This window comes from Dendrobium catenatum, unplaced genomic scaffold (assembly GCF_001605985.2).
Source record: "Dendrobium catenatum unplaced genomic scaffold, ASM160598v2 fragScaff_scaffold_1126, whole genome shotgun sequence".
Taxonomy (NCBI): Eukaryota; Viridiplantae; Streptophyta; class Magnoliopsida; order Asparagales; family Orchidaceae; genus Dendrobium; species Dendrobium catenatum.
Genome location: NW_021319588.1, coordinates 174259 through 194423, shown reverse-complemented (window position 1 = coordinate 194423; position 20165 = coordinate 174259). Strand labels below are relative to the sequence as shown.

General features: G+C 33.5%; 2 protein-coding genes across 21 annotated transcripts in view; both read right to left on the bottom strand.

Moving 5' to 3' along the window:
• Window positions 1-575: 575 nt before the first annotated feature.
• LOC110091871 (dihydropyrimidinase-like) lies at window positions 576-12602 on the bottom strand. Its single transcript, XM_020816150.2, has 13 exons — window positions 12406-12602; window positions 12163-12312; window positions 6425-6476; window positions 6012-6281; window positions 5657-5868; window positions 4527-4647; window positions 3038-3125; window positions 2867-2945; window positions 2360-2447; window positions 2227-2267; window positions 2052-2104; window positions 1774-1930; window positions 576-1102 (listed from the first exon to the last, which is right to left on the bottom strand). The coding sequence occupies exons 1-13, from the start codon at window positions 12502-12504 to the stop codon at window positions 911-913; spliced, it is 1602 nt and encodes a 533-aa protein (XP_020671809.2). The 5' UTR covers window positions 12505-12602; the 3' UTR covers window positions 576-910.
• Window positions 12603-16129: 3527 nt separating this feature from the next.
• LOC110091869 overlaps window positions 16130-20165 on the bottom strand; it is a 76289-nt gene continuing 72253 nt past the window's right edge. For 8 of the 20 annotated variants that reach the window (XM_028698709.1, XM_028698722.1, XM_028698711.1 and 5 more), the window contains 2 exons: window positions 17047-17240; window positions 16130-16515 (listed from right to left, as the gene is read on the bottom strand). The gene's annotated coding sequence lies outside the window, so the exon portion shown is untranslated. Of the gene's footprint in view, window positions 16516-17046; window positions 17241-17512; window positions 17646-19541; window positions 19585-20165 lie in introns of all 20 variants that reach the window. The other 12 variants (XM_028698712.1, XM_028698714.1, XM_028698718.1 and 9 more) reach the window with 7 other exon arrangements.

Sequence of the window (20165 nt, the reverse complement as noted above, 5' to 3'; positions counted from 1 at the left end):
AATAATTAAAAAATTAATTTATCTGTAAAATTTTTATAAAGCAGTAATGTAGATTTTGCTTAGTAGCCTTTAATATCTTCTGCATTGCTGAACTGTACTTAATCCTATGAATAATTTGCATGGGAGTAATCTATGCATTCAAGGCTATTAGACCTTTTCTGATGGACGAAAGTGGATTAATTGGCAAGATTTCATTTTGTTACACAGTAGCCCATTAGAAGCTTATGTTATTTTCGAACTTTTGGGGACTAAAATAAAAACGAATTCTTAATGGGAACTATTTGGGACAATGACCTAATTAGGAAAGTGGATGGATTAAATTTGGTTTATGTTAAAAAAATATGATTATTATAACTAAATAACATTAAATAGCTGTCGTTTATCACAATAAACATCAAACTTTTATCCCACAGTTCTGAATATTATTATTAAGAGTCAAATGCTCATTTAAATGAAAAAGAAGCAAAAGTTTTAGCTGAATTCTTCGTTGAAATTATTAAACAATAAACCAAAACTAGAAAGCAAAAACAGTTTTTATGCTTAGTACAGGCATTTTTCCTACAAAATTCTGCGAGTTCTTTCACCTAAACAATATTATTGTTCATATAAATGAATATGTACAAGAAAGCTAATTATACAATACTTCAAATATATACTGATAATTGATGATCTCTTCATAGACCACCTCAAAGTAGAAGCACTTTAAAAGGTTAACATCCTTGAAAATAAAGTACCAGTTATGTAATTAAAAGCTTTTATGAATTATACTCATATAAAGCTTCGTTTGGGACTGTTTTTTTACAAGCAGCTTTTTATATAAAAAATATATTTTTTGTGCTAGAAATTTGATTTAAAAGCAATAAAAATGCCGTCTCAAACAAAACCTAAATCTCATTCAAGGCTGCTGTTCTCAGTAAGCTGCTCCTGTTCTATGAACTGGAGAACGAAGAGAAGCTAGATAAGCAGCATCTGCCTTGTCAATGCCATCAAATAGATAACTAAAAGGTGGCATTTTTATGTACTTCCCGGAACCTGAAGTTATCTTCAGATTTCCCTCTTCCCAGACCACTCTTCCTCCTGAAATTGTCACCTCCACTTTGCCCTGAAGAAAATAATCCCATCAGGGAAGCTAATAATGCATGAGAGGAAAATTTTAGGAGTCTGAAAAAAATTTAGAAAGCTAATCTCATAAAGCCAACACATCCTGGAATGACCCTATGCAAACAGAAATGAGTTTTGATAATCTGTGCCCGACATGGGCTGTTTGGTCGGAAGCATTAAGAGTGTATCGCATTTCTTTTCCCTGGATCATAATTTTTTTGTTTGATTTACAACAACAACAACAACATCAAGCCTTTATCCCATTACGTGGGGTCGGCTACATGAATCTTTTTTTCTCCACTGTGTCCTATTAAAGGTCAAATTCTCGTTTAAATCTAATAAAGAAAGGTCATTCCTAATATTTTCTAACCAATTCTTTTTAGGTCTGCCTCTACCTTTCTTAACATAAGTCAAATCTAATACCTCTACTCTCCTAACTGGGTCATTGGAAGGCCGCCGTTTTATGTTTGATTTGCAAGAAAATAAGATAAAATTTTGAGGGATTTAAAATAGCTCAAAACTTTTTTTTTCCGTATATTTGAAAATTGCCCAAATCAGGTCAGATCATGGCTACTACGAGAAAGAAACTAAACCAAAATTGATTTGGACTCTAAATAGTTAGAAAGTAAAGCTTCAAACATTGATATTACGTAACTGCGAGCCAAAACTTACCTTCCCAGTTTTCCCCTCATACACATTAGTATCAGATCTAGAATGGTGAGAAATAGCAGATATTCTGAAGCTTGCATTAGGATTGAGTACAATTATATCAGCATCAGAACCTTCTAGAATTGCTCCCTTTCTAGGATATATGTTGAATATTTTAGCACTGCAAAGAGAATTATTAATTAGTTCTATATATGTGATTCACACAGATGCTCATTCTCCATGTTAACATGAAGTGAAATTCTAGAAAAGAAATTCTGACAAAATTAATAGACTTATCATACCATTCAGTGCTTGTTATACGCACATAATCTGTTACAGATATTTTCCCAGACTCCTGAAATTACAATGTTTGTAAAGTATTAATGAAGATCAAACCCAAATCTTTCATTGGCACTATAATGTATAAATGGAACCAGCTTGTTTTATTTGAAGCAGATCTGAAATAAATCAGCTCACCACCATTGTCTCCCAGACAAGATGCATCCTTTCCTCTATACCTTTGTTTTAGATAAATGAGGTTAAAAGAAGGGCCTAAATTCAATCACAAAGTAACATAGAGATGATACGATCCATAGATTCTGCAACATACCATTAACGCCATTCGGAATTTTTCTAAAGTCCCCATACCCAAATGCCTTTTGTGTTGAGTTGAATGTGCAATGATCAGTTCCGACAAGCTGCACCACATGAGAAAGATTTTTTGAAGTTTCTCAACTCTCACAAATTTAGAAAAATTAAAATCTGCAAATGACTAGTGGAGCATATTACGTAAGAAATTGAGAATTGGAAGTTAAAGATAAAATTTTTTGTTTGTAAAATAATAAGTATTTAGCTCTATGGAGTAAAATAAAAGTGCATATCACACTACCTACAATTAGTCTTTTTCGGTAAGCTATGTTTTCTGTTTTGCAGTTACACAAGGTAGTAAGTTTTAACAAGTCTTCACTTTATTGCTTCATTTCTCCAATCAACGAGAGTATATATAGCCCATGGGCTGTGCTCAACAGAAACTTTACCAACTAGAAAGAAGTGAAACAGGGAAATAGTTCCTGAGTGCTTTTAAAGGATTTCAAGGTTATGAAAGAGTTATTACTACCTGCAAAATTCCTGTAGCAAGTGCATCCTGGAGGGCTTTGTCATGTCCTGTTCTCCTTATTGGAGGACTCATAACATATCTATTTGAAGGAAAGAAACGAGCATTAGTATCATGACCACTCTTCAGAAAAAAAAAAAAAAAAAGCAAAATAAAAATAAGTAAGGTTCTTGCTTTGCAGCAGTTGTGAAGTCGGAGTCCCAAAGCCCTGATTCATCAAGGGTCAAACCAGAAACTACAGGTTCACCAATAACCCTTTGACCTGCAACTCTCAAGCGAATTGAAGAATTAATATAGAGTGAAGAAACATTATCAAAAAATAAAAGCATACTAGCAGAGAATGCAATTATAGAAAGTTCCATCAAGAACTGACTTCAATTAAAATATATTGGCAAACAAAAAAAAGACCAAGGAAAAGGAATGGTACTTGAATAGCAATATAATTTGAATACTTCAGAAAGAAGTATATAGAAGATATCCTTCTGCACAACTCAATACTAAATTGATGTAGGTCTATAATTGCTAATATACTGACTGGTGGGAGATAGGAGGACAGAAGTATCTTCCAACAACAACAAGTTTTTATCCCATTGTGGGATTGGTTATATGAATCATTTTTCTCCATTGTGCCATGTTAAGAGTCAAATTCTCATTTAAATACAATAACAACAACAACAATAATATCAAATCTTTATTTCATTATGTGGGGTCGGCTATATGTCCTTTTTCTCCATTGTGTCCTATTAATGGTCAAATTCTCATTAATTTTAATGCTCTTGACACATCGACGTACACCATTTCACAAATGGATGGCATTTGAGCAATTTTGTGCAACGTTGAGGGGCTTTGAGCTCATTATGAGCAACATTGAGTAGTTTCAACCCCATTATGCATGACATTGAGTCCGTTGATTGTTGTTCTCGCATGCTTGCTCGAATCAATTTCAGATGGTAGCTGGAGATAAACAAAGAAAAATCTAGACTGTAAAAGACCCTAAGATATCCTGCATCATAAAGCCAAGTTCCCAACTTGCAAGTTCACTTGCCACTAACTTTCTCTTGAGCTGGCCCGACAAATTCAATGGCCTAACTAAAGATTAGCAATTCATTTTCCAGCTACTAGTGCCTATTTGGTATGATCAAATAAAAAGGGCTCTCTGCTTTGAGGTGCATCACCTGTCACATCTAATTCAATGGCCTAACTAAAGATTAGCAATTCATTTTCCAGCTACTAGTGCCTATTTGGTATGATCAAATAAAAAGGGCTCTCTGCTTTGAGGTGCATCACCTGTCACATCTAATTAAAAAATTAGACCAGGAGCCATTTTTGTTTGAAGAAAGATAAAGCAGCTCACGCATCTACAAGGGAAAATGGCACTAAAGACACTAAGGCATGATAGTATCCATGCCCAATATATTATCCTGTTTATCTAAGCACCAATACTCGGTATGCTCCAAGCAAGCAATTTCATACCTTCAAATTAGGTGTCAAGTCTCTGGATTCATAACTCTAACAAAACCAAGAAAGTTATGAGCATATGCCAAATAAGTAAACCTTAAAATACTAAAACATTGTTACGGAAAATCACAATGTAATGTCACAAAGATGCATGGCATAGTATATAGCAAGAAATGAAGTAATCTTCTAAGAAATAATTTGTGACCTGATTTTCTAGCTTTGGCAATTTCCTCCATGGCATCGATGCTCATCACATGAACAACATACAGTGGTGCATTAATAAAGCTAGCCAACCGAATTGCCCTGGCAGTTGCTTCACCTTCCAACTACAATAGAATGGCATGAAACTTCAAATTCTGGATCAATTCCAATAAAAACAAGAATTTAATGATAGCTAATTAGATAAATCGCAGTTTAGTTCCTTGCTTTCTCTTGACCAAATAGGATGATAGTTTTTTTTTTTCAACTGTAGAACTATTCAAGTCCAGTCAACCGTTTACACTTAGTGGACATTATTAATTTAGTAAGCTGAATGAACGAGTAAGTGTAGGCTCCCATCAATACTCTCTGGAAACTACGAGAATAAATATGCCTGACTCTCGACAATACTGTCATCTCCTCTCTCAATGCTAGACACACGACATCGATACTTGACTCTCAACATCCTAATATTAATCAACATCCTAATATTAATCATGCTAAGCACAAAACCTCTTAAGATAACTTATTATTTCTTAATTACACTTAATATTCTATTTATTCAATTTATATACACTATTTTTAAAATATAAAAATTACAATAGTGCATCCAACTTATATCTGTCCTATATTTTTAATAATTGACCTGTTTGTTCATGTCGAGTCGTGCCTGTGTCATAATGTCCGTGCATCATAGGAGGGAAGAGACAAATTGCTAAAAAATAGTTGTTGCATATCATAATCTAAAACATTTTTGCATATACATGATCTGTTAGACGGAAAACAATGCCAATCACAGGGAGGTATGATGTAGATACCATGCAATTGGGGCAGATAAAAAAATAGAAATAGGTAAAGACAATTATGTCTTAGGAAACCGTCTATACAAAATTTTTATATACATATGTAACATTTTGCATCTTCAAGAAATAAGAATATGATACTGAAGTAATGCAAAAGTCATGAAAAATGCAAGTTGCTAAGTTGTAATATATATAAGAAAGAAACATCAATTGTATGTACGAAATAAAAAGCTCACTCGTGGATTGAGACAGTTTTCAAAGTTAACAAAATAATCAGGCTAAATCAATGGTGGAAATTAAGATTCAAATAGAAATATATCCGTCAATGCATTACCACAGGAGGCCTTGAAAGTGCATGCCCCTCTGGACCAGTTATTCCGAGATCAAAGATCCTCTTCTGCCCTTCAGCAACAGCATCTCCATTTTCTGCATGGACCATGGCTAGCGCACCTAGAGACTTGCACTTTTCAAGACCATGAAGTAAAAGCTCGTCATTGATCATCAATGCTCCTTTGTATGCCATAAAGAATTTGAAAGAATTGATCCCTGGTACATGTACGAAAACAGTGAAGGTAAATATAATCATTGAGCACAAATCAGTAGGTTAAATTAATATTGCAGAGTAAGCAAATAACAAGCAAGTGAATATAAAACGGAAAAATAGTTTTCAACAAGAAGAATGTTCAAACCATTTTCTTTGACCATGAGTTCCATTTCCTTTGAAACTGCTTCATCCCACTTGGTTATGGCCATATGGAAACCATAATCCATGACAGACTTTTTGGCTTTGTGCACGTAAGATGCAAAACCAGCAGATAGATTCCCATTAATTGGAATAACAAAGTCAATATGCATTGTTGTTCCCCCCGCCAGTGCAGCAGCTTGACCAGTGTAAAAATCATCTATCGTCCCAGTTCCCATGAAATCCATCTCCAAGTGCGTGTGCGGATCAATTCCACCTGTCACAGTTGTAATTGTTTGTATAAGGAAATCCCATTCAACACCAGAGAATGATATCCAAAATAAATTCACCTTAATCCTAATAAAAATAAATTATAACTGGTATAAACAAACAAATTTCCAACGCAACAGAAAACAAGACCTGGCATGACATACTTCCCAGTAGCATCAATAACTTTCACATCATCACCAACCTGCCATGGCATTTGGTTTATCAGATATTTCTATGCAAAAAAAAAAGTAAAGAAAAATTGAAAGATCAGAACAAAAAAATGGAGGATTTAATAATCTCTCATTAACATTTTCTTACTAAATTAGTGCCTTCATTGATAAAGACACCAAAACATTAGTGCCTTCATTGTTAAAGACACCAAAACAGTATGTGTAGGGACTAGGGATCGAAGGGCAGAAAGGAGACATGTATATGAGAATTTGGAAATGACCATTCGAAAAAAGAAAACAACCTAGATTAATGATGAAAGATGGAAAGATGGGATTGATATCAGCACTATAACAAATCAAGCTCAAGACAATTCAGTAACGCGCTAACATGCTAGCCAGGAGTTGACCTATAATTGAAGAAAGGATTGTTAACAAATGTAAGCCAAAACTTTTGAGATCATTTTGTTCATGCTGAATCATAAAAAATAGGCAGCTTTTATAACAAACCTACAAAAAATAAGTGGACCTGTAAATCCAAAATAAAAAATGAGGATGAAGATTACAGTTCTAGAAAATTAAAAAAAATAAATAAAAGCCCTAAAATGAAGACGCATTATTGCAATGCATGGTTTCATCTACAACTAAGAATGGTTATATCTTCCATCTAAAAAAATAATTCCTGATATTTTATTATAACCAAACTGTCAAGGTACCCTAGTTTTTTTTGGTACTCGTACCATTATAGTGAGCATAACAAAAACAACAACATCAAGCCTTTATCCCAATAATATAGGGTCAACTACATAAATCTTTTTTCTCCATTGTGTCATGTTAAGAGTCAAATTCACATTTAAGTCTAAAAAGAAAGGTAATTTCTAATATTTTTCTAATCAAGTCTTTTTAGGTCTACCTTTACCTTTCTTAACATAAGTCAAATCTAATACATCTATTTTCCTAAGGCCGTCGTTTTATGTGACCAAACCATCTAAGGCGACTCTTTTTAATCTTATCTTCCACTGGAGCTACTCCAAACTTTTTACATATATGCTCATTTCATATCCCGCCACTAAGAGTAAAGCCACTCATCCACTTGAGCATCCTCATCTCTGCAACACTTACTTAATATTATGCTTCTCTTTTAATGGCCAACATTCAGCACCATAAAGCATTGCAGTTCTAACCACGATCTTATAGAATTTTCCCTTAAGTTTGAGGGGGACTTTTCTATCACACAACAAGCCCGATGCATTCCTCCACTTCAACCATCCAACTTGAATTCTAATAATAATAACTCCATTTATTTCACCATCACTCTAAACAATAGATCAAATATATCGAAAACGTGTACTCTTATTAATAACTTGATCACCCAAAGTCACAATCCACCCACTATATCTATTATTACTAAAATTACACAAAATATATTCAGTTTTAGATCTACTCAAATGAAAGCCTTTACTTAAGGTTAAGCTCCATAATTCAAGTTTACCTACAACTCATTCTCTAATCTTATCAACAAGAAGAATATCATTAGCAAAAAGCATACATCAGGGTACAACCTCTTGCAAATGTCTAGTGAGAACATCCATGACTAAAAAAAGAAAGATATGGGCTTAAGGCTAATCCTTGATGTAATCCAACTGAAAAAGGAAAATACTTGGTCAAACCACCTTGTGTTTGAACACAAGTAATAGCTCTTGCATACATATCCTTAATGACTTGAATATAAGCATTATTAACCCCTTTCTTTTCTAGAACTCTCCATAGCACTTCTCTTAGAAATTTATTATATGCTTTATCTAAATCAATAAATATCATATATAGATCCTCTTTTTTTTTGTTAAATATGCAGATCCTCTTTATTCTCTCTATACTTCTCTATCAAACATTTCAATAAATGTATAGCTTCCATCGTAGACCTACCCGGCATGAATCCAAATTGATTTTGAAAAATATTGGTATCGTGCCGCAAGTCCGCAACCTATGCTCCATAACTCTCTCCCATAGTTTTAAAGTATGACACATTAACTTAATTCCTCTATAATTCATGCAATATTGTGCATCACCTTTATTCTTAAAACTAGGAATCAACACACATTTTCCACTCATCTAACATTTTAATCTTCAAAATAATATTAAAAAGTTTAATAAGCCAAAAATTCCTACATCTCCTAAGCATTGCCAGACCTCTATTGGAAGATCATCAGGTCCAACAACTTTTCCACACTTGATGGTAAAGCCAAAAGTTTAATAAGCGGTGTTGGCTACATAAACTTTTACTTAGAATAATTTTATAATCTTTGTAATCTAAACGATCTATTTTTTATAAGAAAATAATTAATCTGAATTTTACTATATCCATTATTATAAGTAATGAGATGTTCATCTCTTTTTTTAAATAAAGTATTAACAATTATAAAATAATAAGCAAAACAAAAATCTAATATAATCTTACCACCTTCATTAATCTCTCCAAACCCATAGTCACCATGAATGCTTTTAAAATCATCTGTCTCTCTATCAACACGTGAATTTAAATCTCCAACAATTTATTTTTTTCTTCAAGAGATATCTTCTATATTAATTCTTCTAAATCTTTTCAAAATTTTAATTTTAAATCATATCCAAACTATTCGAGGAACATAAACACTTATAATATTAATAATTTTGGCATCAATAATAATCTTTAAAGCTATAATTTTATCTTCATTTCTATTAATTTTTACAATATTATCCTTTAAACTCTTATACATAATCACGCTAACACTATTTGTAGTACGACTCTTATTAGAATACCATAATTTAAATCATAAACTATCAATCTCCTTAAGATTCTCTCCAACCCATTTAGTTTCATAAATGCATAGAATATTTATCTTCCTATGAATCATAATATCTATTAATTACATTAATTTGGCTGTAAGAGAGTCTATATTCCAAGTTCTTATCATAAATATAGGTTCTTGGACTTGCTTTTTTTTTTCACATCTGTCAATGATGTGGGAACTCTTGCTTATTTAACACTGCACCTAGGCGCCAATACAACGCTTCCAGGAAACACCCTAACATTAACACAATGTATTAAATGATTCATGTTATGATTATTTGACAAATTTTATGTTGGTTGTCGACTACCTAAGGCAACCCTCCACTTTTCTCTTTCAGGACTTGGGACCTGACAACAACAGTATTTATTATAGCGAGCATAACAACAATAAAATAAAGCTATGCAATTAAATGGGTTTTTTTTAGACCCATGTTCATTTAAGATACAAATGTGCCACGACACAGCATCAACCATCATGTTAGTAGTCCGCTGGCACCGGTGACCATATCCAAACCAATGGTTCATAAGAGTTCCATGGAAACGGTGTAAATAAGACAACAAACATAAAAAAAAAATAAGACAAATTATAGCAACAAGCTTATCCTATTCAAGCTTGGCCTCATCTTTCAAGAAGGTAACACCACAAAACAAAAAAGGACTGAAGATGAATGGTTCCAACAACTTGTAATCTTTCTCCACATTTTTCTTTAAATTAATAACAAATACTGAAAAAAAAGCATATTTTCATCTCTGATAAGAAAGATCCTGAGATACATACCAACTGGACTACAACAAAATTTACACAAAAGAAAACAACTTTTGGTTCACATAGCAAACAAAAAGTTACATGAAATTACAAATACTCCCCAAGAAAATTCAGATTTAAAAATAAGGCCATATCATCTACCCATATGGCAGTTTATTTGGCAAAATTCAAATTTCGTAGTTATTCCATAGACGTTGTACTAAATTAAAGACTTACACAGATTTTCATCCAGATGAAATGCCTTTTTTCTATGTGAAATCCTTTATATTATAGTGGAAAAGAAAAAAAAACTTGTCTATGACAATTCTAATATCAACGTTAAAACCTTATTTTCAGGTCAAATATCTTAAATTAAAAAAAAAGCTTGTATATAATAAAATCTCATATAAAAAAATATTAGATCTGATGAGAGCTTATATTTGAATCAAAGTAATTATAAGTAAAACACCTTAAAAATATATTTGATTAGAATTAAAATTGTTTAAAACATGTATATATCTAATTAAAAGCTATACATATTTTTTATAACACTAATTAGGGTAAGTAATGCCCTAGATGGACAGCTTATACGGACAAAACCTACAACAAGAATTATTAATTCACATTTCAAAAAACGCCATATTACCTACCCATGTGAAAGGTTATATGGACAAATTCATATTTAGTAGTTATTAAATTAAAGGATGCGCCAAATTAATGACTTTAAAGGATTTGCATATTTGGATCAATTACCAAATAATGAGTGAAGCAAGTTATGGGACTGCTTGGTATAATATTTTAGATAGGACCCAGGCAATATTTAGAGGCTCTTTGGTTTGAAGTAAAGTGGGTGTAAAGTACTCCTTTTGTATGAGTTTTGAAAATATTAATGTTTGATTCAATAAAAAATGAATGCAGTGTAAAGTTTCTAAATGTAGTGTGAAGTATTCTACTTAATTTTTGAGGGGAAAAAAAAAGGGAGATTTACATACATACCACTTTATACTATTCTATTTACATATTTAACACTTAAAACTTTAATATTACAAATATGCCACCCATAGTTCATTTTTATATGAAATATGAGTGGTAGAAATGAAAATATGAGTGGTAGGAAGGAAATATGGGTGGTATATTTGATATTAAAATAATATAGGGTGGTATTTATGTAATATTAAAGTTTTAGGTGTTAGATATGTAAATAGAATGTTATAAAGTGGTATGTATGTAAATTTCCCAAAAAAAAAACTCGACTTTTTTGACCAAATTCATCTTTCATCGCAATCAAATTGCCTTGTCATTGCTAGCCTTTGCTGCCGCCCGTCGCCTCCCACCGCCACACGCCACTGCCAACGACCATCGCCGCCATCCACAGCGGCCGCTGCCCTTCACCGTCCACCGCCACTCTCCACTGCCAACAACCATCATCGCCAGCCCTAGTCGTCGCCGTCGGTGATCCGCAACCATCGGGGGCCTATGATCCGTTGCCGCCGATCTTCGCTGCCGACTTCCACCGGTCGCCATCACTGTCATTTTCGGCCACCAACCAACAATATATTTAGACTTTACACTACATTCATTTTACTTCTAGCAAAAAAAAAATATCTGCATTTATTTTACACTCATACAAACAACTCCGAAGTATTCCATCAATGATGAATTATTTTTATATTGCATTCCTTTTTAAGCCAACCAAATAGCCCCTTAGCTTCAATACTGCCAAACAGTGTTGGGGATTGAAAGTCCTATTTTAAAAAATTCAATTACAGCACAGGTATTGAAATTAAGTCTCTAAAATTTCATTTGGTGGGATTTACATTTTGCTTGAATCCTGCATGCAGTAGGATACCAAAAAACCCTTGTATCGAATAAAATAAGACCTTACAGAAGAGTTGCATCTAATAAAATAAGAACCGAGCCATTCTCTCTAAAACCTCCTTATAAGTGAAGAATATATTTTATATCTAATAAAATTTTAAATTAGGGTAATAAATCTTATATTTGATAAAACTTTAAAGCTGCATATCTTTTTATGACACAAAATGATGCTGATTTCTTTGTATAGTGAACCGTATCATTACTCTAAATACATATATAGAGCCTTGGAAATAGAAATAAGAATTAATCACCGGAAGGAGCCATGTACCGCAATGTTAGGGCGAACAGAGACGATGATCCCGTCCTCTATGTAAACATCCGCTAGAACCTTGTGATGAGCGTTGACCACAGTTCCTTGCTTTATAAGAATCTTTCCCGAAGAAGAAGTGAGCTCTGTGTCGCACTCCACCGAACAAATCTGCAGATCGCAGCGCAAACAACAATTATAAATCTTTTTTTTTTTTTACTTGTGATTAGCGATAAAAGATAGGGTTCATCCAAATAAGCTTGCCCCTTGCATCGGATGTGATTCGGAGGCCGAAATCGTGATGGAGATTAGAAGGAGAATGAGAGGGGATGGTATTATTCGAAGCAACGAAGCCATTGACATCCTAGAAGGGAGAGGCAGAGAGAAGGGAAGAAGGTACAGTTCACTCGCTATAACCAAGATTAAAACGAAGTTAAGTTTTGTGGGTGCTTGACTTTCTCTCTCTCTCTCTCTCTTTACATTTGGGTGAATTAAGAAAAATTCATACCGCTTACGCACTTCCAACAATGATTCAAATATGAAAGGTGAAGTTTTTAAGCACAAAATTAATAAAAAAAATTAATTAAGTAAATTTTAAAAAATGCCTAGAATTCATGGATGAATTATTCTGTGCGGATGCCGAACGTCGTCCAAAGTCCAATAAAAATGTGCCACGTCACTCCCTACTCGGTACTGCTCGATACCAAGCTCGGTAGTGAACTCGATATTGCTCGGTACTAGATGACGTAGCTAATTCGTCTCTGTACAAAATAATCTCTCTGTAGTCATGAGGCTACTGTAGGGGTTTCAAAAAGAGATTTCAAAATTAATCTTATTCAAATTCAATTAATTTGAATTCAGCTCGTTTAATAAACTAGTCAAAATGATAGACTCAAATCCAACCCGCTAGAGACCCAAGTCAGAAGAAACTGACTTGATAACTCTTTTTTATATATTTTTTTTAATATAATTTGTCACCTATCAAATTTAGATAAATTGATAAAAAAAATAAGGAGATTATTCCAACAAGCAAAAGAATTTAAATTAAAAAAAAAAATATACAAATCACTTTCAAGCTAAAATCGAGTTCATGTGTCAATCCGAACATAACCTTTTAATGAATAGGTCAGAATTTGAGACCTGTACCCGATCAGTTTATTAAATGGGTCAACCCAAACATGAATTTTTCAAATCGAATTGAAGGATTGGGTCATTTTTTGCCACCCCTAGGGTGACTGGTTACATTACGAGTTACTACTTCAATATTTTGTAATTAACATTCCATTTTGATTGTGACAAATTTTTTTTTTCAAGAGAGTTGTTTTGGAAGCTATTTCTTAATTATGGAGCATGAGTGCCTAATCAATTAAAAACTAATTAAGTGGCTCATTTTAATGAGAAATCTCTGATATAATCTAATAATAAATTAATCACTTTAACAATTATTTGTGAGTATGGCTTTCGCATGCTATCTTAATAGTATCTCATCATGCTTTTGTGTTCAATGATGTTTATAATATTGAATGATCTTATCCACTAACTAATCTAATTCTTGAGTTAGTTTGGTTATCAAAAGTAATCAACTTTTATTATCTAATCTTATTTAAAAAAATCATTTATTTGGAGGATCTCTTAACCCTCCTAATTCTTTTTTTATTTTTGAATATTTAGTATGAAGGGTTAATCTTTAAATTCTTAAAAGAATTAGTAAATAATAGAAGATCTGCCCCTTCACTTAAATCATTGGTAAACTCTCCCACTCAAATTACAAATTATAGATGATTTGCATCTTCACTCAAATGTTTAGTAAATTCTCCCAACTCATCTCATTTGAAAATCTTGGCTCAATCGCTAATTCACTATTTCCATGAATTGGTTTTGTTGTTGCGGAGATTATTATGATGAATTGTCTTAGGCTTCATTTGGGACGACTTTTTTACTGCTTCTTAAAATAACTTTCTACTACAAAATTAAAAATTTTGTTCAACAACAACAACAACAACAACATCAAGCCTTTATCCCACTACATGGGGTCGGCTACATGAATCCTTTTTCTCCATTGTCTTCTTAAAAATTTTGTTCAAAAAAAAAAAAAAAACTTTAAGAATCAATAAAAAAACTGTCTCAAACAAGCGGTTAGTTTATTACATTATGCAATGTTGTGTAGCTTTTAGAAGAAGAAAAACCATCAATCTTCATTTGTAGCTTAATTTAAGTTTTGTTTGGGACTACTTTCTTAATGATTTCAAAAGCAACTTTAAAGTACAAAAATTTTTAATACAAAAAAATTTTATGCTAAAATACTGCTTTAAAAAACAATAAGAAAATCATCCCAACTGAAACCTTAGATATGAGCCACGAGTATAGTTGTAGCTTTGATTCATATAATACACTAATTATTTAACTCCAATCCCCCTACATTTCTGATAATCACTGTGATGTATAATGCACGATGGACTCATAAAATGGGGGACTGAGATCATACAATTCATTTACTGTTTTGAAATGTATGAGAGCCTTATAAGTTATCCAAGACTTTGGAAAATTTGGGAAGGTTATTGTTTAACGTTGGCCACAAGTTTCAAGAAAGCTATCTGATTTTGGATTATTTTTAGGAGGCTAATCTTATAAGAAGATTTAGGCTTTACATGGGACCATTTTTTTGCTGCTTTTTAAAATAATTTTAATACATAAATTAAAGTTTTCATACTAAAAAGCTACTTTAAGAAGCAACAAGAAAGTTGTCCCATATTAAGCCTTAGGCTTAATTTAATACAGCTTTTTTAAAAGCACAAAGAAAATTATCTCAAATAAGTCTTAAGAGTTTGTTTGGGACAACTTTTGTACTTAAATTATGTTTTAAAAATCAATAAAAAAATCGTCCCAAACGAATCCTAAGAGGAGAGCTAATTTAGGCCATAAGGTAAGCGTCGAAATGCTATAAAAAGCTTTTGATGTTACTTGTTAGGAAGGAATTTCAAGTGCTATTTGGGAGAAATTATTACATCCGGTCAAAAACCGAACGGTCCGAATGTATACCAAGCAATACCGAGTCCAAAATACCAAATTTTAGGTGACGTGACACGTGGTTATTGGTCTCTGAACGCATTCGGACACCGGATGTAATAATTGCTCGCTATTTGGGGTAATTGTATGAAGATTTTGGTGTGTAGAGTTGAAGCGCTATGTGCTTGAGTTTGAACAAACATTATTAAATTTACCACAATGGCTAATAATTCTTTTACATGTTATTAGGAGATGGCACACTACTTTATAGTATTTATGAGGCCTTTGAATAATTGAACAAGTAAGAAATTAAACTTTGATGAGTCAACAAGGTGAGATCACAACATTTGATTTTTCATTGGGACTAAAGTTAAACTTAACCTTTATCATTTTTGACATTCTTACACCACAACAAATATCTATTCATTACAAAGGAAAATTCATAATAAAAGAAATACAAATTAGATTGATAGTTCAAGAAAGCTAAATATAACTATGGATGTTGCAATTGTTCAAAGTTAACCCTATCTTGCATCAACTCTCTTGAACTCCAAAAACTTCTTCATAGTTAAACTCCATGTATTCAGCTCAAGAGCAAGCTAAGCAGTTGCAACAAAACATGAAAGGTAATCATTCCATATTACAAGAAAAATATGTTCTCATCATAGAATGCATTGCCAATTAACTGTGATGTAACCTAATTTGGGACGGCTTTCTTCCTGCTTGTTAAAGCAGCAATAAAGCCGTCCCTAATAAAATCTTAGGATTCGTTTGGGACGATTTTTGTTGCTTTTTAAAACAACTTTTTAAGAAAAAAATTAAAATTTTTATACTAAAAAGCTGCTTTAAGAAGCAACAAGAAAGTCATCCCAAATGAAGCCTTAGTCTCCCAAAGTGATAAAACAATTTTATTGTATAATACATCTCCCACTAGAGAGGCTAATCTAATTCATCAAACCAAGAAACAACGAGACACCAAGTCTTTCTCAAGATGAAGTATTTATTTCATCAAATCTGTTTTTGAAATAATCAAAATATTATTTCATCACAACATTCTTTATATATACATATACAAAATTTATCATTGACATGGGTCCTGTAACTGGCATCTACAAAAGTTTTGATGCATCCTAGTGTGACTTCAACTTATAAAATATTTTATAATTAAAACAAATAAGTCCAATCAAACAAATTATCTCTATCTTAAAAATTAGAAATCATACCACTTGAGCTATAGCTTGCACAGTTTTGCCCCACTTCTTAAATGTTCATAAAATCCCACCACTGAGTACAAGCTTCTATTATGCTAGAAGCACAGATTTTTCTTATACTGGGCAGGCAAATGGAACGCATCATCTGTAAGAGCACCTGAAATTGAATTATGTAAGCTTTTTTTGCTCAATATATGATATCATAAGGCTGCATGTAAACTAGAACACTCAATACTAATTTATATAATGCTCATTTCATTTATATTCATTTAAAAACTGGATATATCAATATAAAAAGTTTAAATAATGACCGATCAATTTCTGAAACTGCACAACAACATTTGAGAAGTTAGTGGCCATAGAATCATGAAGAATGTAATTGAATAGCAAATTACATTAATGATAAATGAACAAGATGAAATAAATATTATATTTTCAATAATACAGAATAAGGTTACGTTTGGGACAGCTTTTTTATTGCTTCTTAAAGTAGTTTTTTAATACAAATTTTTTAATTTTTGTACTAAAAAGTTGCTTTAAGAAGCATTAGGAAAACCGTCCCAAACAAAGCCTAAACTGATAACATAATGAATCATTATTAAAAACTGAAGTAATTGCCATGTAATTGATGCCACAATAATAGCACAAATCTTTGAACACTGAGTGGGACTAAACTAAAAAGAATTACCTCGAGCATGTAGAAAAAAATGCACGAGCAAATCTGTCCTACATGTGACCATCCTGAGTGCAAATGCAGAACAAGGCCAAGAGAGCAGCCATCTCTTTGATGGGAGACCAGTTAAATGTTGCAGCTGCTCCTGCTTTTCAGTTTTCTTCTCGGCCTACATGCCTGAATTGCATATTCCTTTGCATCCTGCAAATCTTCATAAGAGCCAAACAAAGGTTAGACTCTCGAAGTGGTAAACGACAATAGGCAGATTACAATGATAAACCCCGAAAACTAGTTAATAAATCAGAAACAAGAAGTACAAAAAGGTGGAATGGACATGGAAAGAATTCGTTTTTTTTTTTTCAACTAACTGGAGACTCTCATTGTGTTAAAAACGGGCAGCTTTCAAGGACAACCTATAGTCTAGTTAGTTCAGAAACAAGACGTATTAAAAGATGATCGGATTTGTTTTATTTGCATTCACCTTTTTTATTTCCCATCACTAATCTTCCCAAATTTTTACGAGTTTTGTTGATAAGATGAAGATGCGAAAAACTACCATAAGTTGTTGAATGCCTCCTACAGTTCTGCAAACGAATTGTTGCCGACTCCAGTATCTGCCATCCCAAGAAGGTCAATTGAAAAAAAAAAAAAGAAACTGGGAAGATGGCACATGTTAAAAAGGTCGTAATGCAATAACTATAGACTATCTGGCTGTTTAATTGACCGCTCCAAAACATACAAAATGAAGGGTAAAAACCACAATAAGTAGGGCAGTAGAGGAAATAAGAAAGCAGTAGGAAAGAGAGCAGTAGGAAAGAGAGTAAATTTGATGTGAAACTACAAGGAGTTACTTGAGAAATTAAAGCGTAATTGATTAAAACTTACTAATGAAAAACTTATTGCTTATAAAAAGAGAAGAATTAGGAATTTAAAGTGTATACTTGCTTAGGCAAAGAAGTGCTTTTGATATGAACCGAACAATCCAATCAAAATTCAAGACAAATAGCAAGTACTAAATGCTCATAACATAATCCACCATTTAATAATGAGAGGTTCACCTTGAGTACCGTCTCACTCATGCACTCTTTGGGCTTAGCGGAGAAAAACGAACCAAGTGATGAAAGATATTACCATGAAGAAGACGGCGCCAAGGATCTTCGTTGATGGAAAGGTAGCTGGCGGTGGAGGAGGCGGTGGATGGCCGATGATGGTCCAATGACTTGGAGGAAGGTGCTCTTCAATCGACAATTTCAGTTGTTACAAGATGCGGTCAACGTACCCTTCAACAGTTTCGTCGTTGCCAAAGAAGACGTCAAAGAACGGGGATCCAAGAATATCCATCCTTCCTTGCTCGTAGAATACGAAGCCGTGGTCGATCTTAGGATCGGCCCTGCATCATTGATGAGATTGGGAGAGGACGTCGTCTTCTTCTCTTGGCTTCAAGTATTATGAGCAACTAAGGTTTCACAAGAGGGAAGGCACAAGGGAAAGGGGCGGCCAAGGGTGGAGAAGAGGGGGCGGTTTGAGATGAGGGAGAATTAGGTTAGGTTAGGGCGGGAGAGGAAGAGCTTTAATCCAAATCTAAAATTAGTCTCAAATTTTAAGTAGATTTGGAGGGATTTAATTTGAAATTTGAATTCAAATTAAGGAGGGATAGGAGGGCTTTAATGGGAATTAATGGGGGCCATAAATGGGTGGCCGACGACATTGAGAGGGAGAGAGGGAATTGGGGAAGAGATTTGGACAGTTTCTAAACAAGATTTGTGAATTAGGAAAGCTAGTAATAAATCCAATGTATTTGAATTTAAATTGAATTCATGACTAAAAACTTTCCTAATTAAGATTGGCAAATAAGGAAAGTATTTGAAATTTGAATTTCAAATTTCAAACAAAGGTAACTACTTTCCTTTTCCCATGGAGCTAATTTAGGAAGGGAATTATGATGATTGAAATCATCATAATTGAGGTGGATCCAATGAGAAGGTCGGCGGCAATGGGGGCTTGGGGGATGACGTCGGGTGTGAAGAGGGGAGGTTGATCCACCAGTTGGAGAGGGGAATTTGGTGCTTCTAGAAGGTAGGATTTGAGTTGGGATGAATGCAATGGTGGAGCTCGGTAGGAGGGTGGTTGTTGGCCGGCGGGTATGGAGAGGAAGGTGGGGAGGGAAGATGGAAACCACGAGTCACAGACTCTTCGAATGACTGGTGGGTATTGCACTTGCTCACCTTGAGCTCTCTCACTCTCTCTCTCTCTCCCTTCTCTCTAGTGCTCACACAAGAAGAAGAAGAAGAAGAAGTCAAAAGAAAATTTTAATTTATCATTCCTCAAAGAAATTACAACACATTAGACCACTATATATAGGTTTCCAATCATGAAAAGGAAAAGTACGAAATTGCCCTTTGGCCTACAATAACAAGACAATTCCACAAAGGGGTAAATGCAAAAAACAATAAATAACTAAATAAACATAACATGAAAATGTATCAAAAGTAGAGGCACTGAATCATAACTGTAGATCTGCGATTCCTTCGTCGATAAACATGTCGGTAGCGTCTGTCGATGTCCTCATCAAAATTGAACCACAAATAATTAGAAACAATGAAAAAAAAATATTTTCAAAAACTATAATCAAAACCAATTGCAACATTTAAAATGAATGAAAGACCAAGTACATAAAGAAGGGATCACAAATGATTAGGACAGGGCTGAAAAAAATGGTGGTAGCTCCGTCTTCATCCATAAGTTTCGAGTTTGATAGAATAATAAAAAAATGATGATAATGTTGACCTCCATACATATTCGACGATCAATTGAATGCATAAAGGAAGGCGATTAACATATATGGTACGTGTCCTCTAACCGGTAGTTTTGCCACCAAATATATCACATGTAAAAGGTTATGACAGAGGCCCTTTGACCGGATAATTTTTCTTCCAAATGGTATCACAAAATTACGGTTACAATCAGAGCCCGTATGTTCCCCAATGTCTTTAAATCTTTAAGTAATGAATAAATATGGTATAATCGATAGTGCACAAAACCCTTTGTTAGCTAAGGTGGACTCAAATCTATCCCGTTAAGCAAACATTTACCCCAAGTCTACGAGGTACCTTTGGACGATGCAATCCATGGCC